The 24171-nt window shown below is 42.7% G+C and overlaps 2 protein-coding genes across 3 annotated transcripts in view; one reads left to right on the top strand and one right to left on the bottom strand.

Moving 5' to 3' along the window:
* Positions 1-1581: 1581 nt before the first annotated feature.
* Positions 1582-2569, bottom strand: LOC103545898 (diphosphoinositol polyphosphate phosphohydrolase 3-beta). The gene has a single exon (XM_008512417.2). It carries the CDS (start codon positions 2553-2555, stop codon positions 2061-2063), a length of 495 nt encoding a protein of 164 aa, XP_008510639.2. The 5' UTR covers positions 2556-2569; the 3' UTR covers positions 1582-2060.
* Positions 2570-2691: 122 nt separating this feature from the next.
* LOC139080856 (probable fibrosin-1) overlaps positions 2692-24171 on the top strand; it is a 64613-nt gene continuing 43133 nt past the window's right edge. The window contains exons 1-2 of one of the 2 annotated variants that reach the window (XM_070603346.1): positions 2692-2883; positions 4004-4094. In XM_070603346.1, coding sequence (XP_070459447.1) covers positions 2692-2883; positions 4004-4057 — 246 coding nt within the window. In that variant the 3' untranslated portion in view covers positions 4058-4094. Of the gene's footprint in view, positions 2884-4003; positions 4191-24171 lie in introns of those variants that run through there. The other variant, XM_070603345.1, reaches the window with a different exon arrangement.

Below are 24171 nucleotides of genomic sequence, written 5' to 3'. Positions count from 1 at the left end.
GAAACTGTCATTTGTTTTAAAAACCCACTTATTCTTTTAGTTTACTTTGATAGCAATACTACAGAAAATATATTGTGAATTGAAACTTGTACTTTGCTTATCTGTACTTAAATGTGTAATAAGATGTTTTCAAAACAGTGGCACCAAATTTCTTTAGAAAGTGCAACAGAGCCCACTTTTTAGCAGCAATCATATGAAAATATTAGTAATTTTTAGAATTACAATGCAAAACAAATGGAGAAAAACATTTGAGTATTCTGAAGAGTAGTAAAACGTGCAAAGCACGCAAGGAGCAGCACAAAAGAGTATATATTCTAAAATTCACCATATAAAGTTCAAAACCAACTATTCTATGGTCTTAAAAGATAGGAAGGTGGAGTACTAATTAGGGGGAGGAATGCAGTGGGCTTTTGAGTTACAGGCAAAGTTAATTTTTTGATCTGGATTCTGGCTACATGTATGTGTTCACTATGTAAAAATTCATTAAGCTGTACACTTAAGATTTGTGCATTGTTCTGTATGCATGTTGCAACAGTAAAATACTAATTTTTTAAACAAATGGTAACTCTATTAAAATTTTAGCAGTACTTGTGTTTAAAAACAGGTTACTTTGAGGAGTAGCAAAATGTTTTTAATAACCATTATTTTCTACTTTATACTCATTATTTACTAGTAGAATGTTTTAAAAATGCTTAAGTGTTATATATGGAATGACCTTTCCACCCCTAATACTCTCTTCACAAACTTGGTTTTCCCTCTACTTAACTACTGACATGGCTAGGGAAATAAAAATAGTTAGAGAAGAGAGACCTATGCATTTCAGACGGGACTCTTGGTCGCAAGCAAGTATCAAGGCAAATGTAAGATCTTTTAATTCGGTACCGCAAAGTTTGTCCTGTGAGAACAAACGTTTATCCTAAATGTTTAAGAGAAACTGCCCTAACACTGAGAAGTCTGTAACAGCTGAATATCAAGAAAGCTAACTCGCTTAATTGGGATGTAATTACCATATAAGATTCCATTCTTCTGGCTACTGGCACTCAGACAAGTTTAACTGGAATATCCCAAATTCAAACGTGGGAAATAACTTTCTTCCAAAAACTAACTTACATTTAGAGAACTATGCTTCTTCTAGGGTATTAAGAAAAAGGCAATGGAGTTGGAGGCTGAGCATGCTACATCATACTCCACGAACACAGTTTTCATGCTAATATGTACACCTCGGGATGTGCTTGGCCAACAATACCTTCCTAAGAAGTAACACTTTGTTAAACTTCGTTGGTGCTTGTAGGGGGAAAATGGGGAAACGGCCATTTCAAGTAAGCAGTGAAAAATTACCAGGTGAGAAATTTTTTTTCTGAAAGTCAAATTATCTACATAAGAATAAAGAAATTTCCGAAAAGGGCAAACTAGATTAAATTTCTAGAGATCAAATTATGGTCCAGTGCGGAAAGAGCACAAGATGTAAAATTTCTTAAATGTTTTTTAAATTCAAAACTGATCGCTTAAACCAATTCCCATCACAGAAGGGCTTACTGACAAGGGCGAATGCTATGAACGAGAAAACAAGAAAAAAAATTAATGAAAGATGCCACACAACCAAGCGATCAGATCCCTACGAAACAAACCACAAGAATGGTACCAAAAAAGCACACGTGCGCGCGCGCGCGCACACACACACACACACACACACAAAGTATGTGTGAAACGTAAAAGAACAAACCACAGCGCGTACACACGTGTACACACACACACGCACAGCTCCCCCCCAAGGGCTGGGTGAGCAGTTAAGGCACCTTTAAAAAAAAACCCACGTGGCTTTGGCTTTCCGAAATATGTTACAGCGCTACCAGAAGCGATTTTCAAAGCATCTGAAAAACGCGCAAATTGAAAACAGTGCCTGGCAACTGAGGCGGTCTGCAAGCGTGATTCAGAGGTCTGCCAAGGAAACAAAAGAAGCCTCCCTCCGCCCCGAAGACCGCACACGGCACAGGGGTGCTCCGGCCACTATTTATTCTAAGGGAGGCGGAAAGCAGAAGTCTGTGCAGGAGCCGTACATACTAGGGATCGCTCTCTGGCGGGGACGGGGCCACGGAGTTTCCATTGGTTGGGGAACCGCCCAGCTTTAGTTTTTCCAGATATTCGGCATGCACGGGCTTGTGGCACTGGAGAACCTTGATCGCATCTTCGATTTTGAACCACTCTCGCTTCCTCCCAATGCTAACCGAATCTTCCCAATCCTCCAGAATCTCAGTGACAGTCAGTACATACACGTACGTTCGGTGCTTGCGATCTTGGTTCTGTTCGAAAATGCCCAGGAGCCGGCCTAACTTCCCCTTGACTCCCGCCTCTTCGTACACCTCTCGGACTGCCGCGCCGCCCGGCTCCTCCTCGGGCTCCATGCCCCCGCCCGGCACGATCCAGCGGTCCGGGTACCGACTGCTGCTCACTAACAGCACCTCGTCCTCGCGCTCGCTCCGGAAGCACAGGCACGCCGCCCGCTTCTTGAACCCCTCCGGGTCGTAGGTCCGCGTCTGGTTCGGCTTGCACTTCATCCTCGAGGCCGCCTGCTCCCGCCGCTCGCTGCTGCTCTGGCCGCCGCCGCCCGAGGTGCCGGGAGAGGAAGGGCCGAGGGCGAGGGGCGGGGAGAGAGAGGCGCCTCAGCCGGGGAGCCCCGGAGCCTAGGGGAAGATGAGGCGGGGGCGGGGGCGGGCGAGGTACGTCAGTCAGTCCGTCCCTCGCGCGGCGGAGGGTCCCGAGCGCAGACGCCCGAAGGGAGGAGGTGGCGCTGCCGCAGCCGCCGCCGCAGCCGCCGCCGCAGCCGCCGCCGCCGCCGGGGAGCCCGCCACTCTGCACACAGCCCACCCGCGGCCCCCTCAGCAGGTAGGGCGCGCGCCTCCCTCCCTGCTCAGCCGCCCGGGCAGGGGTTGAGCGAGGTGAGGCGCATTCGCGTGCGCGTTCGCGTCTCCATTCGCGTGCGCGTTCACGTTGGCGGGCGAGGGGCGGGGGCGGGGGCGGGGGCGGGGGCGGGGGCGGGGGTCTCGCGGCTCCCGCAGCGCGCAGCGCCTGGGGCCCACTGCGCAGGCGCCCCGCGCGCCTCAGGCTGGGAATCTCCTTCCCCCAGGGTTCAATTCACCGCATTGTGCCTTGGGCCCAGGTTCTTTCCACGTGTGCCTTAGAGCTGAACGTGGCTGTGGCGTGGCCGGACGTTTCTCCTCACCCCACCAGGTTGCAGGAAACACACACACACGCGCAGTCCTTTTACACGCAGTAAGATCAAGGGCATCGTCATCACCATCGCCCACGATGAATAGGACCGGCTTATTTAGAGCAAGGCCCCAGTTTTGTCAAAACGATCCTCGGTATTCTTGGCAAAACAGGACCTAATCTCTGCTGAGTCATGTCATACAGTTTTCTTTCTTCAACAGGTTCTTCACCTTGCCAGGCATCTTGGCACAGCCCGTTGCTTAACACTTGTCTTGAGCCCCTCTTGACATCTTACCTAACTTCTGTTCCTCAGTTTCCTCATCAGTAAACTCCTTGCCTTACTTGGTTCAGCCCTTTGCACTTTGAGCCATATTCGCCCAACAACTGGAGAACCCCCCGAGTAGTGTTTGATTAAGTCCCGAGAACCTCGATCCTCCGCACACTCCGCCCTTCTCTCTTTCTCGTTGATAAGTACCGGTTGGGGTTTTGGAAGACACGCCTGTGGAAATCTCTTCATGCTTTACATTTTGGTTTTTGGAAGGCCCCTGGCGTGGGACGGGGACTCCAGCAAGGCCACTTGGTGCTCTCTCACCTCTCTGGTCATCCTGTCCTCTTGGCCAAGAAGTGGCCCCCCACAGCCAAAAATCTAACAACCTCAAGCCTTCCCTCTCCTTCTATATTTTTCCTTGTATATTGTTTCCCTGCTCTAACAGTAGCCTTATGGAGAAGACCTCTGATGTCTCCTAACTTTTGCCCTATTGCAGCTTAGGCATCTTTGTCTCTGTCTTCCCCACAGACCCTCTGGCTGGCATCAGCCAAGCAGGATTATGAAAACTCACTTTTCTGGTGAAATAACCCCTTCATCGAGGGGAAATTGAACCTGAAAGGTAAGTGGAAAGGAGTCATGAAACTTACAGTCCAGTTTTTAAATAACAAGGTAGTTCAGCTTCCCAAGGGTCTGCTACCCTCCATTTATGCCCAAAATAGCTCGTAAAAATGATCCTGTTCCCGGTGGCAACACAGCTGCAATATCTAGAGCATAACATGACATAAATACAGGTACGGGTGGTATACGAAGAAAATGGCAAGACGGAGGCGTAATGAGAAGGACTGCAACCAGTAGAGACACTACCGCAACTGATCGTCTGTTAACGATATGTGGACGATCAAGGAACATTTGAAGGAGGACGACAGCTCATGATTCAAAACGAACTAGGAAAATAGATGTCAGCTAGCTGTATTCCTCGGTGGGTCCGTACGCACACATACACAGATAGTGTTCGACAACTAGGAAAAAATCCATTACAGTCAGGATCTAGGCAAATATACCTATTATCACCAATATTCTTAAATATCGTTTTAGACATTCTTTCCAGTGTGTGAGATTGTAAAGAGAAAAGATCTGTCATTTTGGTAAAGAAGACGAAATTGTCATTATTGGCAGATGATATGAATATGTTCTTGGGAAACACCTAAGAAACGATATAAAAATGAATTCCTTTAAGTGGCAGAATGAAATGTTGATATTTGAAATACCAAGAGCTTCCATGTATGCCAGCAGTAATCGTGTAAAAAATAGGATGGGGAAATGATGACATTCACAGTAGCACTATCAGCCACCACAAAATAAATAAAGTAGCAAGGGATCCTAAAAACATATGGTTAGGACACTGTAGTAGAAAATGATAAAACTTGTACTCAGCTTTGAAAGATGATTCGAATAAACCAAGAGGAACTCTCGCAAAGCTGGGGATTTGGCTGGTGTCTGGGGGGAAGGGTTGCCCAACTAGGCCCCCGCCACGTCACAAGTCTGCTTTACGGTTACCAGGTACTATCTCCTTGTCTCGGTAGAGCTGCCGTTTTCTGGTCTATGCCATCACTTCTCCATCACATTATGCCTCTGCAATATGCGTCTGCTTGGGGCGCATTTGTTGGAAGGGAGAGCAATAGCAGCACTATAATCAGGAAAGATGTACAGGCTGGATTCCCACTGGCAAAGTCATAGCGTGTTTCGGGATAAGACATCCACAACTTACAAGTTTAGTACAATGACGAGAAAAATTTCAAATTAGTTTTTTTCCCCCAGAATTTCATAAAATAATTTTATTATTCACCTGTTAGACCCATAGAGCAAGATGGTTATGACTTCTTCTAAAGAAGAGTCAAAATCATTTTTGAGAGACTGGCATTCCACTGTCTGGTTTATCCATAGGTAAATATTTCTGTGGTGATGAACAAGGTTATTTCGTAAACCAGCGTAGTGGTAGAGTCTTACAGTAACAACTGCCATTTGTGCAGGCCTGTATCTCCTCCCCCATTGTCCTTGGCCTTGGCGATGGAACTTGCTTTGTCCCATGGGACTAGTAGCAAGTGTGAAGCAAGCAGAGAATTAAAAAGTACTTGCACTCTCTCGCCGCTCTTGAAACAAGGTGACGACAATGTGCTGAGGCCCTGGCTAGGTGGATGATGAGAGACCCTGGCCCATGCATCCCTTTCATCCCAGCTGACAGTGAACCCATTGCCAGAAAGGTGGGTAAGACCATCCTAGACCACCCGGCTCCCAGCAGAGCCACCTAGCTGACAAGGCTCTGACCACAGTTGCACAAGCAAGCCTTCTTATGCATAAGGACCACTCAGCTGAGCCTGGCTGAAACTGCTGACCTGCAGAATTGTGAGCAACAGAATTGGTTGTTGTTTAAAGTCACTCAATTTGAGGGTTGTCTGTTATGCATCAAAAGCTAGCTGACACAACCGTTAACTGCCATGCACCAAAATCCAACCAAAAATAAGGGAGAGAAGAAACATTCTCCGTAGTAGAAATTGAACCTCTGCTTGAAGAGGTTGACAGTGACCTTTCCCTTGATCGGAAGGAAAGGGATGAGGTCAAGGCATGGAATACTTGTGGAGCACAGTCTCTGTGCCAGGCCCTGTGTTGAGCCCTGTAGCCTGTGTTCTCGACAGCCCATTATATCTTGAGCGGGCGGTTATTATTCCCATCTCCATGGGCGTGGCACCTAGAGCTGCCACTTTGGGGACTAACTTTTAAGGGGAGTACGATTCTAAGAGAGAGGAGCTCTCCAGAACAGCTGTTCCCTCGGATAGAGACTGTCACAGACCTTCTCAGAGCCTGATAGAATTCACAGCTGAACCCAGCTTTCAGGAGAGTGACCACAACGTAGCTGAGAAGATTTCAAGGTACGTTAAAGGGAAACAGAGTCAGGGGAAGTGATCTTAGTAGTAGTCAACGAGACCAAAAAAAGGTGTTTTATAAACCAAATGCCCTGGAGTATAAATCTGGCTCCCTCAGTAGCTATGCAGCCTTAAGTAAGTAAGTTTCTTTGACTTTAATATTTCTTATCTGTAAAATGGGGGTAATAAAATCACCTACCTCATTAACCTCGCCTCTCGCGAAAAAGGCTTTCCTGACCGTGTGTACTCACTCACCCCTTACACTGGGATTAAATTACCCTCCTTTCTTGTCGCAGGCTCCCTTGACTTTGATTCTGTCATTGCTCTAATCAAGGAGCTCTGTCATGATCTGTCTGCGTGTTTGTAAGGAATTTAAAGGCTGGGAGCCAGCCCGAAACATACCTGTTCCCCCTGAGTCAGCACAGTGCCTGGAACTTGGTGTCCAGCAGGGATTCAAAATACAGCGACTGAATGCAAGACCGTGACAGAAGCTACATGGATCAAAAAGGACAGTTATTATTATACCTAATTGTTTATTAGAGGTTCAAAATGAAAGAGGAGCGAACATAGGCAGCTCCATACATGTCTTTGCACTTGGGGAGGTTGAGTGGGTTGTGTCTTTCGAACCACTCTCCATAGGTTCCCAAATTCCTTGTTTCTTCCTGTACCGTGGACACTGATTTTCTCGCAGCCACAGAATTGGCTTCACGGAGGGGCTGTGCTAAGTGAGTCAGGGAAAACTTCTCAAAAGCAAAGCGACTGGAACAAAAAATGCCTCCCCAGTTTTTCATTCGATTAATTGATAGATCACGGGATGAATACAGGACTTCTAATTGCGTGATTTTTGTGAGTAATGGCACGGGTGTGCACAGAGTTGAGGGTGTGAACACAAAGATTGATGGATGTCAAGTCCAGGTGAGTGCTTCCACTCTCTCAAAGAGGCAGCACTCCTTGATTTCTCCTGCTTCATTGGTCACGACCTCTAGCTCCCTGACTGCTGTGTACCTCCCTTTCACTGATCCTGTCCCCATACAGACTTCTCATTCAGCACCGAAACCCGTCCTAGTGCTCCTCTGTTCGTGCGACAGAGTCAAATGCTAAATCCTCACACAGGTCTACGAGGCCCTGGGAGGTCAGGGCCCTGTTTGCTCTTTGACTTACCCTTAGGCTCTCCCCTCAGTCACTCCTCTCTGGCTCTGCTGGACTCTGGGCGCTTTCTGCATTATGTCAGCCAGGCTCCCTCCTCAGGGCCTTTGCTGTAGCTATTCCCTCCACCTGGGATGCTCCCTACCCCGGCTGACTTCCTCACTTCCATCAAGCCTTGGCTCAGTTCTGAGCTTCTCAGTGAGGTCTACCCAGGCCACCGTATTTTCTATTGCTGAGTGCACTCATCTTTTCCACCACCCCATATTCCTGATCCCCCCTTACCTCGGCCTAAATTGTCTCTTTGTTAGAGCACTTATCACCTAACAGATTATGTTATCTACTGTGTCGTTGTGTTTATTGCTTATCTCTCTCCTCCCCCATAGCTCCTGCTTGGACATAAACTCCTTGATGTTAGGGATCTTTGTCTCTTGCTCAATGGTTTCTCACAAGCAGCCCTGAACTTTGCTGAGCACACAGTATAGTCATCCAGACCATATCTGTTGATGTAATGAACATGCCTGTCTCCTTTGCTACATTGAGACACCCTTGAGGGCAAGGGCCGTGTTTCACTGGTCTTTGTCAATCCACCAGCCAGCACACTTTCTGATACAACTGGAAAGACACCACTGAATATTTGTCGAATTAATGAATTAGTTAATTGATTAATTAATCTTTTGAAAGTGACCCTAATAGGGAAAACATTCTGTTTCCAAACCACAGTTCTTCCAGTAGGTGCCATCTGGGTCAGCACCATGCATGTATCAGCTTCCATGCAAACTCTGTTAGTCGGCTGCGAGACAGCTGAGGGCCAGAGGTCTGACTCACTTTTGGCGAATCCCTCATAGGGCTGGCACAGTTTTTACTACACAGCCTGACTTAGGGTGGTGTTTCCAGATCCCGGTCATTCATCACCTCGGTGGTTTTTGCTTTTATCTTGGCAGAACAGGTACTATAATTTACATAGTATATTTTGTTTAGATACAACTGTGTCTTTGAGAATAAAACACAATTCTATAATTAAACAATGAAAGCAAAGCAATGGAATGAAATAGTTGACAGAATGGTTGAGATTAATGTTAAGTAATAGTACACATAATGATGGGCACTCCACCAGGCTCTTCATCGATCTTATTTCATCTAATTCTACCAAAAACCCTTTGAGGGAAATATTTGCATTCCCATTTCATAAAGGGGAATATTAAGATCAAGGGCATTATGTAAACGGCCCAGGATCTGACACTTAGTAGGTAGCCAAATGAGGTAGAAACTCAGGGCTCATTGACCATAACACCCCACAAAGAGTGCAGGGCAGGCAGAGCCCAGCTGAACTTGCCCCCAGCAGTCCTCTCTGATTCCCCTCCCTTTTCCCACTGATTGAGCTCTCCAAGGTTATCATCGCGTCTCCTAACGCTCTCAGAAGCTGTTCACCCCAGAGATCTCTCCCAGCTCCTTTGGCCAAATGTTGGTATATTCAACACTGATTCCTGCTGTGGCAGATGAAAGATAGCTATTTCAAGTCTTTGTAAAGGAATAGGATAATTGTTATTTACAACTCCTTCTTGACTTTGATGAGATGGATCCGAGGAGGGTTTTTGTTGCAGAGCTAATTTCCTTGTCTGAGAATCCTCTTCTTGGCAGGACGCCTTCCCTTCCACAAAGACATCAATCCCGCCCAGGATGGAAGATAGTTGACTTATCAATGATGCTGTGCACCCACAGGCCCAGGCACCATGAGACCCATTCCCTCAGAAGAAACAAAGGTTTCTCGGGGTCACCACGCTGTTCCACAAATTTCCTAGCTTCCTTAGATGAAGACAACAAGGCACACACAAGTGAGGTTTGAGATCAAAATCGGGATCAGGAAAATGGCCGCATTCCGTCTTTCACAGTAAAAGCTTCAAGTACCCCCAATAAAGTCAGCTCGTTCTGCAAAGATGCATCATCAGTGAGCACCATGGTGGGGTGTCTGTGACCATAGGCTCTGAACCGGGCACCGTTCTCTGGAATTCGAGATTGGTAGGAAAACAGCTTTTCCTTTTCTTTTTTCCCATCTTCTCATAGGTTATGTATTTCAAGGCAAGTTTGAAAATCAGTGGTCTTGTTGGCAGTTTTCCCAAAATACAATATTACACCTCCTAAGAGAGGGCACGAATTAGATTTTTGGTTTCTACACTTCACTTTAGCTTTGATCCAACAGCTTCGACTACCAGCCTATACCTCAAAGGAAGTATCCTTGATTTGTTGCTTTCAATGAACTTTCTGATGTGCATAATTCCCAAAATTCTTATAAAGGAACCCTATTTGGGTTTTTTGTTGTTGTTTCAAAACTGCAGTATTAGAAGAGGTAATAAAAGCTCTTTGAGGGCCTACCATGTGTCAGATCCTTTACATATCTCACTGATAATTTTCATAAAATCCCTGTGACGTAAGTACCATGATTCCAGTTTCACAAATGAGAAAAGTAAGCGTCAGGAGGATGGATAACTTGCCCCTAACCACACAGCCAGGAAGTGGCAAAGCTGGGCTTTAGAAGAACTGCTGTTACAATCCAAAGCCTGCATTGGTGAGCATATCTGCACATTAAAAAAAGAATTCGAAAAATTCCTGTTTTCTCGAAAGTCACCAGTGTAAATTTTAAAATTCCATGCCATTGCTATGTCATCACTTTATTGATTTTACAGTCTTTTTTTCCTTAAAGATTGGCACCTGGGCTAACAACTGTTGCCAATCTTTTTTTTTTTTTCTGCTTTATCTTCCCAAACCCCGCCCCTTACACACTTGTATATCTTAGTTGCTTCCAGTTGTGGGATGTGGGACGCCACCTCAGCGTGGCCTGACGAGCAGCGCCATGTCTGCGTCCAGGATCTGAACCCTGGGCCGCCACAGCGGAGCGCGCGAACTTAACCACTCGGCCACGGAGCTGGCCCCTTGATTTTTACAGTTTTACTCCTGATAAATAATACTTTTCTTTGCAGTAAAACACGAAGTTTATAACATTTCAGTTGAGGGTGGCAGATATGGAAAGGCGTCGACATGGCTAAGGTCTGGGAATTGTTGCTTTAAGCCATATTGTGTGCTGAAACCTATGCCACATGCTGTGTAGAGGCATATGGACAAATGGACCAGATTTCTCATCCTCCAACACCTTTTAGCTTCTCTAGGAGAGTTTTCATGGCACGTGCTACTCAAAAGCCACACATATGCCACCTACAGAGGAAGCATTTAGTGGACTACCATCCAGATTGAAAGTAGGTGTTGTTGCTGTCAAAGTTTCGGTATGAAATAAATGAATTCAGCAAACCTTCAGCAATGCCTATCATATTTCAGGTAGTGTACTTCCTACAAGGTAAGCAAAGTGCAAGTAAACCATCCTCCCAGCAGGAAAACAACAAAAAAAGAAGTGTAATTTCTGAATTAGAAGTCTCCACAGGGTACATTTGCAGTGCCGGGGGGGTGGGGGAGAGGAAGAGGATACAAAAATTGGACTGAGGAAGAATAGAAGCAATGGGAGCAGGAGTCGGATCAGGGAAACTGAGTCCTTGTGACTATGATCATGCGTGCCTGAACCTGATATTCCATTATTTGGGGGCTCACAGACTTGGTTCCATATTCCTGAATATTTATGATTTTCACCAGAAAATTAAATAATCAAATCACCAGTCTTATATTTATTCGTTTCTCCAGTTAAATTTTTCATGACTTTTGTGCGTCAGTCACTTTGTATTTCCAGAGCCTAGGGGAGTTTCAAATGTTCTCCCACTCTAAGCCCATTTCAGACACTGAGAGATTATTAGAAAGGCTGACTCTGATTATGAAGCCAGGAAGTCAGCAATACAGTGGTACTAGAAGCTAGTGAATACAGGGAGCTGGGATGAAAGTCAGAAAATCCATATGTGCCATGCACCGTGGTAGTCTCTGGGGCTAGAGGGATCGTTCAAGCTGATCCAGCTGTCTTAGTACAGATAATCACGCAGGCAGATGTAAACCCCAGGGGCCTCTAAAGATGTCAGAGTTGTTTATCAAGGGGGTGTTTTACATATGCATGCGCACACAGACACACACGTAATTAATAAATTAAAATTCTGGAACTCAGCTAGGATCACAGAATAATAGAGCCAGTCTGTCTGACTCTAAAGCCTCAAAGCATGTCTATGACTTCAGACCTTTTTTCGTAGTAATTTATTTCAATTTAATTCAGAGCCACCACCTGCAACTCCCCTGACTGTGCTTGTCTGTTGTTGTCTCATAAAAGAACCTTGGAACGGAATGTTCTGCCTTATCTAAAGGGCAGGGACTGAATAGGCAGCTCCAACATCCAAGCCCTTCGCACTGAGTGTGGCACCCATCTTACCAGAGTGTCCTCATTGTTGCTGTCACACTTCAAGCTGTCTGTTCTTGCCTCTGTGTTACACTCGAGTTAGACTTCACTGCCCTGTGACTTTGTCCATACTTATTTTAATTCGCACCTTGGAGCTACATGTGGTGGTGGCTGGGCCAGAAATTATTTCTCAACCTCTTCGGTAGGTTGGATAATACTGAGAAATACCTTAACCACACACATTCAATACACTAATAACTTAAATACCTGTGTATCAGTTTTCCATGGCTGCATAACAGATTGCCACAAATTGGGCAGATTCAATCGACCCATACTTATGATTTCACAGTTTCCATAGGTCCGATGTGTGGCATAGATGAAGTGAGTTCTCTCTTAGGGTCTCACAAGGCTGAAGTCAAGGTGTCAGCTGGGAGGAGGTCTTACCTGGAGGCTCTGGGGAAGAAGGTGCTTCCTGGCTCATTCAGGTGGTCGGCAGATTCTCCTCCTGTGGTGGTCGGACCCATGACACCACATCCTCATGAGATGTCCTCAGGGTCTGCTCTCAGATTCTAGAGTCTGCTTATATCTCTCGTCATGTGGCTCCCTCCATCTTCAAGTGAGCAATAGTGTGTCAAATCCTTCTCGAGCTTCCAATCTCTCTTGCTTCCCCTTCTGCTGCTAACCAGAGAAGACTGTCTGCTTCTAAAGGGCCCCTGTGATTAGATTAGGCTCTTTAGGATAATCTCCCTATTTGAAGGTCAACAGTTTAGTAACCTTAATTACAACTGCAAAGTCCCTTTAGCCGTGTAACATAACGCAAAAATGCATGTGATGCCTCTTCTTATTCACTGTTCCTGGGCTAATGGCAGGAAATCTTGGGAGACCATTTTTAGAATTCTGCCTCCCACAACCTTTAATAACCGTCAGTTAATTTTTTTATGAAAACCCTGTTTTGTGACCCTGATTGTCTGTACTCCTGTGAACATACTGCCCACTCTTTCCAGAGTTACATCATGTCATCATGTCCTTTTACTTCAACAAGAGGCTTGTGCCTTCCCGAGTGTATTAGTCAGCCTTCTCCAGAGGAACAGAACCAATACCATATACAGAGAGAGACGGAACAGAACCAATAGCATATACAGAGAGAGACGGAACAGAACCAATAGCATATACAGAGAGAGATGGAAAGAGATTTTTTTTATTAGGAATTGGGGCTCCCATGAAGATGGAGGCTGAGAAGGCCCAAGATCTACAGTTGGCAAGGTGGAGACCCAGGAGAGCCAATGGTGCAAGTTCCAGTCCAAAAGCTGCTGGGACCGAGTCTCAAAAAGAAGCCGTTATTCAGTTCAGATCCAAAGGCAGGAAAAGACCAGTGTCCCACCTCAAGTGGTCAGGCAGGAGCGGTTCCCTCCTGCTTGAGGGGAGGTCAGCTTTTTCGTTCTATTCAGGCCTCTGACTGATTGGATGTGAGACACCCACATTAGAGAGGGCAACCTGCTTTACTCAGTCTACCTATTCAAGTGTTAGTCTCATCCAAAAACACCCTCACAGACACACTCAGAATAACGTTTGACCTAATATCTGGGCACCCTGAGGCCCAGTCAAGTGGACATGTAAAATTAAACATCGCCCCAAGCATCTTGACACGGTTGGTCACAAATTAACATTTATTTTTCAATTCCTATTGAATCTTAATTAAATACTCTATTTCCCTGTTTCCTTACCTGTAAAAAGGAGCTGTGAATAATTTCACTCTGTTAGTTGCATGTTGTCTAATTACCTTTAAGGCTCCATGTCTCAAAAGGGCAAAACAAAGCAGCGAGCAGTTTACATTCTTTACTGTATGGGGAAGTTTGCATCACGTGGTCTGCAGATTTAATGATACCTCATATTTATGAAATAGTTAGCATTTTAGCAAGTCCTTTTGTAAGCTCTTTAAGCGCTTTACCTCAGTCGGTCAGCAAAACTTCATGAGATTATGTGCCAATTATTAGCCCCATTGTCATATAAAGAAACTTAGGCACAGAAGTTAAGAAATTGTCTAAGATGGCATCTTGTAAGTGGCAGGCCCAGGATTGGCATCTATGGCTTCAGAACCAGTGTTCCTAACTAATTAGTGTGACCATATAATTTATCATCAAAACCAGTTCATATAATTTATCACCAAAACCAGAAGGAAAGAGAGTACTGTGAAAAGTTATACCTCAGTAGGCCTAAAACAGAAAAGCCTTAGACATACCAAGACATTGCTCACTCTGTTAGTGAAAGTTCTTCTGGTTGCAAGTAGCAGAGAATTCTCACCTAAATTGGCTAAATCGAAAAGGAAATTCATATTTTCACAGCATTTGTAACATCATCATCACTTTTCCTGCCTCTGCTAGATTAGTCCTGTCAGCATACAAACTGGTGCTATTTTTTTCCATCTTAAAAACAACACAAAACCAACCAAACAGAAAACTTTCTTTCACCTCACTCCCTGTGCCAGCCATAGGGCCATTTCTTCTCCCCTTGATAGCAAACCTCCCATAGAGAGTTGTCTGCGTTCACGGTCTCCAATTCCTCTCCTCCCATTCTGCCTTAATCACACTCTGATCAAGCTTATATACCTTCAGCTACACTGAACTGTTCTGGTCAAGGTAACAATGACATGGATATTTCTAAATTAAATGGCTATCTCAGTCCTCTCCTTAACCGACCTATCCATAATTTTGGACAGAGCTGGTCACTCCCTGCGCCTGGGAGTACTTTCTTCCCTGGTGTATTAGTCACCATTCTCTAGAGAAACGGAACCAATCGGATACATAGATGGGAAGAGATTTATTATAAGGGATTGGCTTATGTAGCTGTGGAAGCTGAGAAGTTCCCTGGTCTGGCAGCTGCCAGCTGGAGTCCCAGGAAAGCCGGTGGTGTAATTCAGTTCAGCTCCAAAGGCCTGAGAACCAAGGGAGCCGCCGATGTAGCTTTCAGTCAGAGTCTGAAGACCTGAGAATCAGTAGCACCGAGGACAGGAGAAGATCGATGTCCTAGGTCAATCAAGCAGGCAGGAAGGGCCAAATTCTTCCTTCCTCCACCTTTTTGTTCTATTCAGGCCCTTAAAGGATTGGATGATGCCCACTCCCATTGGGGAGGGCAAACGGTGTTACTGAGTCCACACATGTAAATGTTACTTTCATCTGGAAACACCCTCACAGACACACCCAGAAATAACGTTTAGCCAAATATTTGGACACCCCGTGATCCAGTCCAGTCGACACACACACACACCTGGGTTCCAGGACAATACTTTCCTGGTTGTTCTCTGACCTCATGAGTATAACTCCTCAGTCTGCTTGGTTGTTCTCCTTTCCTTGTGACCTCTTGACATTGACATGGCTCAGAATTCGATCCTTGGCCGTCTGCTCTTCCCTACGTACACTCATTCCCTTGGTGATCTCATCCAATATTGTGGCTTTATTTGCCACGTATACCCTCTTCTCTCTCCAATTTAGATATCCAACTTAAACTCTAGAGTCTGTTTCTTCCACCTCTCCACTTGGCAAGTCCAGATGGATGTCTAATAGACATTTTGATTTTAACCATGAAAAAAAAAGAGATTCTTATTCCATCCCCCTCACTGCATCTACTTTAGTTCTTCCTCATCTCAGTTAACATTAACATTATGATTCTAGATGCTCACTTAAAAATAGTGGGTCTGTCTTGGCATTAAATCTGTTCAGAAATCCTGTTGATAACATGTTCTAAATATATGGAGAATGGGAACAGTTTTGCCACCTCCACAGCTACCACTTGATTCTAAGCCACTACCATTTCTTGCCTGGATTATTTCAATAACATTCTTACTGGTTTATCTTCCTATAACTTTACCTTGATGTTTGGTCCCATCACAGCAACCAGAGGTATCCTTTTAAAACCTAAGTCAGATCACGCCACTCTTCTGCCGTTGCTCTCCATCTCACTGAGAGGAAAAAATCAAAGTATTCACAAGTTTCTACATGATTTGATGTTGTGGTACTTCTCTAAAATCCAACTGCACTCCCACTACATGCCTCCACGTCTCCCTTAACTATAATAGTTACACTTTTACTTGAAGGCATCTGCACTGGCTGTTCTTTGTGCTTGAAATGTTCCTGCACATATTTAATGGCTCATTCCAGCTCCTTCCAGTCTTTGCTCAAATACCACCTTCTGAGGTTGGCCTATCCTGACCGCTGTTTTACAAGAATTCCAATTCCTTAGCATTCCATATTTTTCTTAACTTGCTCTAATTTTTCCCCAGAGCATCATAATCTTCTTACACACAGTATAATTTAATTATTTTATTTATTATTTGTACAATTACTGAAAAATATGAGTTCTATGAGGGAAGAGACAGTTGTCTGTTTTGTTTACTACGGTATCTTCGGAGACAACAGTAATGCCTGGCTGTTAGCTGTTACTCATTAAATATTTGGTCCATTTCCAAGATAGACTGGAAGTCAGCAGTAGGATGGGTTCTAGACATGGAGAACTGTAGCTCAGGGATGTCATCAAGGGTTCAGATCCTTTCCTTCTCTTTTCCCTGCCATCCTCAGTGTCCTCATCATCCTGGTCCCAAGATGTCTGTAGCAGTTCCAAGCCTCATACCTAGGCACGGTAACTTTAAGAGAGAAAGGGAAAATATCTTCCACTGTCCCTTTTCAAAGGGATGGGAAACCATGACACAATGCTTTCCAGAAGATATCCACCCCCATCAAGCCCAGCATATGAGACTGAATTTGGTCTCATGTCCAATCGAAAAACAGTGATTATCAAAGATATTGGACTTGTCATGACTGGCTTAGATGAATAGGTGATGAAATGGATGTTGAGGAGTCAACTACAATGTTCCCTGAGACACATCGGTGCACTAGTATGATGTGTGTGTGTGTGTGTGTGTGTGTGTGACCTGATAGGGGGCTGAATTCTGGTACTCAATTGTTGCACAGTGAGAAAGAACAGACTATGATAATTTGTGAACCAGAAATTAGAGAAGAGTTCATGTCTTGCATAGAAACTCTTTGTCTGTTAATGGCATAAGGCTAACATCATCCAATATGTCCATCTCGCTCCAGGTAATATTTTGACAAAGGGACCAGAAATCCTCAAAGTCCCTTGTTAGAGATATTTCTTTATCCACACAGATTTTATCATTGGGCGTTAAAAGTATTTTCTTTCATAGATGACCAACTAACCCCTTCTGACTGATACATTCTTCATGTAGCCATGTTAAGACCTTTATTCAAATCTTGGTGTCTCTCTGAGCTGAGACATTCCTATTCTATTTTTGTGGGTCTCAGTTGTGAAATAATATATACATACCTACAAAAAAGTGCATAAACATGTATACAGAAGTTAATAATGAGCAATTATAAAGTGAAAACCTATGTAACCACCACCCAAAGCAATGAAATCAAAGATTATTAAAACCCCAGAGCCCATGATGCTCCCCTCCCTGACCACAACTGTGTATCTCCTTACAGAGATATCTGGCATCCTGATCATTGTTTAGTATCTCTTCCTTGCTGCTCAGTAAGCTCTATCACCTGTGTAAACAACACTAAACTACCTAGTTCATTTTTTTTAACTTTATGGCATCACATCTCTGCTTTGAGTTTTTAGTGCACACTTAGAAAACAACCTTATTTTGACTTGTTTCTAGAGGCTCCTTGAAGTGTTTAAAGGCAGTCCCTCTTCCCAGGTTAAAGAGACAAACCCTCTTCCCAGGTAGGTACTTGGGTGCCTACCGTGTGCTTAGGAGTGAATCAGATGCCAGGATATACATGAGAACTAAACAGTCTTCTCTACCTTCAATGAGAGTATAGTGTAGTTGGGAAGGTGGTGCTTAATGATAGTGTACACTGGTAGAACTGAAGACAGCTCAGGTTAGCAGCGAGGCTATGGCTAGTGCAGTGAGATACTCCATGTGCCACCTCTTACTGGCTTTTTGATTTTGGGCAAGTCTCTCCACCTCTCTGAGCCTGAATATATTTACTTCTTAAAGAGAGGGAGATTTAAAACCTACTCCCCAGGGCTGTCGTGTATGGTACTTCGTAGGCTCTCAATAATTGGTAGATACTGCTATTGTAATACATTGTGCTAGACAAAAATAAGGATGAAAAATAATTCAGTTCTCCCTGGACAATGTAGACGGCATATATACAAGTCTAATGAGTTTAGTACATACTAGATGTTAACGCGAGGATTCGTTCAGCCCCAGGAACACACTTAGGCAGCTAAGTGGAGTGGTAAGAGGCTAGACATTAAGATTAAAAATATTGGGACTGAGGGTAAAATCGTCCCATTCACAACAACATGGATGGACCTTGAGGGTATTATGTTAAGCGAAATAAGCCAGACAGAGAAACAAAGTCTCTGTTTGACTCCACTCATATGTGGAAGATAAAGAAACGCGTGGACAAAGATTAGTGGTTACCAGGGGAAAGAGGGGGTGGGGGTGGACATAAAGGGTGAGGTGGTGCACCTATAATATGACTGACAATAATGTACAAGTGAAATTTCACAAGGTTGTAAACTATCATAACCTCAATAAAAAAAATTGGGATTGACAATTACTATCATGATGAAAGCTATCTTTGAGCACTATACGTTCCTGTAAGCACATAGAGTTGGACTCCCGGCGGGCACCTCAGTGACATGGTTAGATATGAGTACTTGGAACCAGAAATATCTAGGTTAATGATGTACTTTAAAGACTTTTGAAAGAATCAAAAACATTAAAGAGGTTTAACTTTTATTGAATATTCTCTGTGTCCAAGATATTGCTCAAAACATATTATATGTATTATCTCGTTTGATCATCTTACCATGGCCCTAGGATGTAGGTAGGCTCAATGATTATCCCTATTTACAGGTCAAAAACCTTGACTTCAAGGGTTAAGTAACTTTTCTGTGATCACACAGTTAATAAATTTCAAATTTACAGAAAAATTGCAAGAATAGTACAAGGAACTCCGATTTATACTTCACCCAAATACCTCAATTGTTAATATTTTACATATTTGTTCTCTCTCCCTCTCCCTCCCTCTTTCTTTTTCCTCTGCATATATACACCACACACAGATGCATATACATGTAAGTTTTTTCTAAACCATTTGAGAGTAAGCGGCAGGCAAGTCCTTTTACTTCTATTGCTGCTGTGCTACTTCCTTTGAACAAGCACCTCCTTTTGCGTAAACACAGTACAATTATCAAAATCAAAGCAATAACATTGATAGAATACTATTGTGTATCTCATTTACAGCCCTTATTCAAATGTGGCCAATTATCTCAACAATGTCATTATAGAAAATTTTATAATTTTCTATTCTACTCTGTAGTCTAGTATTATGCATCGTATTTAGTTGTTATTTCGCTCTAGTCTTCTTCAGTCTGGAACACGTCCTCAGACTTAATGTCTTGCACAACCCTATCAGTTTTGAAGAGTATGGACCATTTACTAGAGTGTCCCTCAATTTGGGTTTGCCTGATTCTCTGTTCTCATGATTAGGTTCAGCTTATGCATTTTTCCCAAGAATACCACAGTAGTGATAGTATCTTCTTCTCAGTGCATTATATCAGTTGGCACATGACATCCATTTATTCCATAATTGGTGATGTTAAATTTGATCACACAGTTAAGGTTGGACTCACCAGGCTACTCCAGTGTAAATTTAATATTTTCCCTTTGTCCACTTAAATATTTTGTGGGGACATACTTGGAGACTATGGAAATATCCTGTTCTATCATCCATTGATCATTGTTGCCTGAATCCATTAATATATGATGGTTGACAAATTATGCATTTCCGATCCCTTCACTTTTCCCCTTTTACTCTTGGGAGTCTTCTGCAATCAAGAGCTTTTCTCTCACCCTCATGTATTCATTAGTCATGTCTTCATTTATATCAGTGTGGGTTCATGGTTATATAATTTATTCACTATATAATAACCCATTACCATCATGATTCGTTTTGATGCTCAAATTTGTCCAGGTTTGGTCAGTGGAAGCCCTTGAATCTTGTTCCTGTGTTCTTTTCACATGTCCCCACTTGTCTTGGAACACATCTTTTGGTGCAGCAAGACGTTCCTGGTTCTTTTTGTACTTTCCCTGTTCCAGTCCTGGAATCAGCCATTTTCCAAGGAGCCCTGGTTTCTTTTAGTGTAGAATGGTACTGAGAATTGAGTCTGCTCTTTTTACCACCATTCTGTACTGATAGTATGACTTTACAATCCTCTATATTTCCCTTAACTTTGGTTACCCGATATGTGGAATTGGCATAGAAATAGGATTTTTGTCATAGGTGTGTTGTCAGGTTTAAATACAGTAACGAAAGCATTTAGTAAAGTGCTTGGCACAGAAGTAATTTTTTTTAAATGGGACAATTTGAGCATCAGAATGAGTAATAATAGTAACGGATTAATACAATGAATAAAATAAGAATCTATAAGTCCATTTGAAAACAAGTGGTAGCTATTTTTATCCTCATTTTTGTTACTGTTAAATACTTCTGATTGTCACTAAGATCCACCACTGGGAAAAACCTCAGGATTACAATATTATCCTTATCAAGTCAAGGCCAGCTCAACAGCATCACAGAGCCTGCAAAAGTAGTGAGAAATAGAAATGGCAAGCAATAGGATATGTTGGAGTATATGAGGAATCCATTTGGTGTAAACCTCATTTGGTCTGATCTTGTTTTTCCAAAAGGGCCTGACCTTAGCCCTTGAGCATGCATTGTATATCTGCTTTAGACATTCCCTATGGCAAGAACAAAGGCCCCTGAGATAAAGGTGCAACTTCCATCCCCCTCCCAAAGTTGGCATTTCCTTGAGGATTAATCATCTTTCCTTGGGCTAGGAACTGATTGCTGCGCTCACCTGTGACCACCCAGCTTGAGACAATAGACTTGCTTCCTGCTGCGCCAGCCAAGATAGCAGACCCACTACCTGCTGTGTCCATCAAGCGCTGTGCTGACAGGGCAATCTTGTGACTATTGTGGGAGGGACATTTCAATCATATGTAAAGCATTCTCTTTGGGGGTATATAACCACTCTGTATACCTCATTTCTTTGGTGCCCTTTCTTCCTTCGGAAGAAAGGCCCCAGGCCATGGTCCTCAGATTTTAGCTCAGAATAAACTCTCCCAAATTTTCATTTATAGATTGGTTATGGATTATTTTCGTCCACAGTAGAAACATGAGGAATGACTCTAGAAGCAGGTCTCAGGCCTTGGGGACTGACAGGGCTTCAATATAGAAACAAACAACATGAAGTGAAGAGCAGCGGCTGCTCCTACAACCCCTGCTACTAGAAGCCAATGCTTTCCTTATCTTGGCTCTAACACCACTGGGCTGTACACAGACAGTTATTTGTCTTTTCCTTCATTAGACAGTGAGCTGATAGATGTAACTTGTTTACTGACTTATTCTCAACACCTAAAACAGTACCTATCAGATGGGAGACATTCAATAAGTGTTTGCTGAATTAATGAATGAAAGTGGTGATCAATTTCAAATATCTCCTTAGGATAACTAACGAGAGGAGGAAACTAAGGCTCAAAAAGAAGAGAAGCATCCCCAAAGTCGTACAACCAGTGAGAGACAGAGGTATAATTCCATCCTGGTTCTACTCTAGAAGCTTGAAGTCTCAGTTGTATTGGCCTCTTTGGATGATGGGCCTTCCCAGAAAGATTAACTCCTCCAGTTTCCATGTTTCCTAGAGTTTGAGTGAGAGCCTTCTATGCACCAGGCTGCATATCCAAGAATTGTTCAAGGGTCAGGTAATTAATTCAACCAACATGGATTAATTACTATAGGCCTTTATTATGGGTTACTTACTCTAAGCCTTTCAGGCTCTGGGGACACAGCTGTGAGCATGACAGTCAGATCCCCTACTCTAATCAATGTTTGGTTCTAGTGTGGAGAGACAGACAATGAACAAAGGAATACAGAAAATTTAAGATGGTGGAGAAAGGACAGTGTGATTAACAAATAGAGAATCATCCAGCATGTGTGTGTACAGAAGAGAGAGTGGATGTGGAGGTGAGACAGGGCTTGCTGGGTTCAGGGAACTTGGAGTAGTTCATAATGGCTGGAGGTAGAGTGGGATATAGGCTGGGGGTTGAGGTGGGAAATTAGAAAGTAGAATCCACAAGAAAATGAGTCACTTAATTTCCCTGAGACTAAATGTTCTTTTCAAGAAAACAGGTATTCAAACGTCTGAGAAAATGCATGGAAAATGTCTAAAGCTCAAATTCAAAAACATTAATGTCATTAAGTTCAGTTATTGAACAATAAAGACAGTGATAATAGCTGATATTTTTTGAGTGTTGCTGTTTGATAGGCACTGTTCTAGTTGTTTACATGTTTATTTAATCCTCTGTAATGAAGAGTAGTGGGGATATTTATAGTTTACTAGGTTCGATAGCAGTAGGTGGCAGATATTGGGATTAAAGCCCATGTCTGTCTAGTTTCAAAGAGCTTGTTCTTTTATCTATGTTTGTGTTTTCCAGAATGACACTCAGGAAAGTGGTGGTGACCAAGATGAATTGAGTGGTACAGAAAGTTTAAAAGGGCAGTTATGAAGATTAAATGGCCATGTTTACAGAATACTTCATAAAAGGAGAATCAATTGTTGAATTGATATTTCATTCTTCGTTTTTAAACTTTTATAATTTTTATATTTCCTTGTATTAATTTTTTAAAATACCATAGCACATAATGCATGTTTTGTGTTTTAAGTAGTTACATAAAATTTTATTTTAAGTGAGCTTATTTGTGAAAAAGATGATACAATATGACTTACATTGTTAAGAAATACTAGCATGGATTTTGTGTGTATCTTGTAAACCCTAAAGTTATAGTACATGAATGACTTAGGTGCTGTTGAAAATTTTGTGCCAAGTCAGGCTCTATAATGAGAACTTTGCTAGATACCAACTGGAGCTGCTAAAAATTCTTTTGTTAATGAGATTCTCCCAGAAAGCCTCAAAGTTGCCTATGAGTTCGCTTGGAATCTGATCTTTAAAGCCATACAAATGATGACTACAAAATAGCATCCAATATATCAAGTTCCTATTGGAAGTGGGTATTTTTCCTATCTGTAGTCTTTATAAAATATTAATTTGTTATGATAGAAAATGCTCAGTTATTCCCATCATATTTCCAGAAGTATTTCCCTGGACATGCAAAGGCCAATGAAATGAGGTCTATCACAATCATGGATTCACAATCTTGTTTTGGGGGCAGATACATAAATTAAAAAATAAAAAGAGGAACTGTGGACTCTGAAATATAAATCTTTACAGACTACCATAAGAGCTCAAAGGGCGGACACAGGGAACGTGGACCAGAGAAATGTAGAGAGGAGTATCCCAAAATGTAGGATAAGTGATACCATATAGTATTTGTCTTTCTCTGTCTGGCTTATTTCACTTAGCATAACGCCCTCCAGGTTCACCCATGGCAGAATTGTCTTATGTTTTTTATGGCTGAATAATATTTCATTTTTTTGTATATTCATCCTTCAATGGACACTTAAGTTGTTTCCATATCTTGGTTATTGTGAATAATTCTGCAATGAACATGGGAATGCAGATATCTCTTTCGAGATAATGATTTTATTTCCTTTGAATATATGCCAAGAAGTGGGATTGCTGGATCGTATAGTAGTTCTATTTTTCACTTTGAGGAAACTCCATACTGTTTTTCATAATGGCTGTACCAATTTACATTCCCACTAACAGTGTACAAGGATTATCTTTTCTCCGCCTCCTTACCAACATTTGTTATCTCTTGTATTTTTGATAAAGCTACTCTTACAGGTATGAAGTGATATCTCATTGTGGTTTTGATTTGCATTGCCCTGATGATTAGTGATTTTGAGCACTTTTTCATGTACTTGTTGGTCACTTGTATGTTTTCTTTGGGAAACTGTCTATTCAGGTCCTTTGCCCTTTTTAAAATCAGATTATTTTCTTTTCTGCTATTGAGTTGCATGAGATTCTCATATATTTTGGATATTAACCCCTTATCAGACAGGTAGTTTGGAAATATTTCCTCCCATTCCATAGGTTGCCTTTTCATTTTGTTGATGGTTTTCTTGGCTGTGTGGAAGGTTTGTAGTTTGATGTAGTCTCACTTGTTTATTTTTGCTTTTTTTGCTTGTGGTTTTGGTGTCATATCCAAAAAATTGTTGTTAAGACCAACATCAAGGAGATTGTCCCGTATATTTCTTCTAGGAGTTAAATGGTTTCGTGTTATACTTTTAAGTCTTTAATCCATTTTGAGTTAATT

Source organism: Equus przewalskii, chromosome X (assembly GCF_037783145.1).
Source record: "Equus przewalskii isolate Varuska chromosome X, EquPr2, whole genome shotgun sequence".
NCBI classification, from domain to species: Eukaryota; Metazoa; Chordata; class Mammalia; order Perissodactyla; family Equidae; genus Equus; species Equus przewalskii.
The sequence above is the reverse complement of the archived record's forward strand: the minus strand, read 5'-3'. Positions and strand labels throughout refer to the sequence as shown.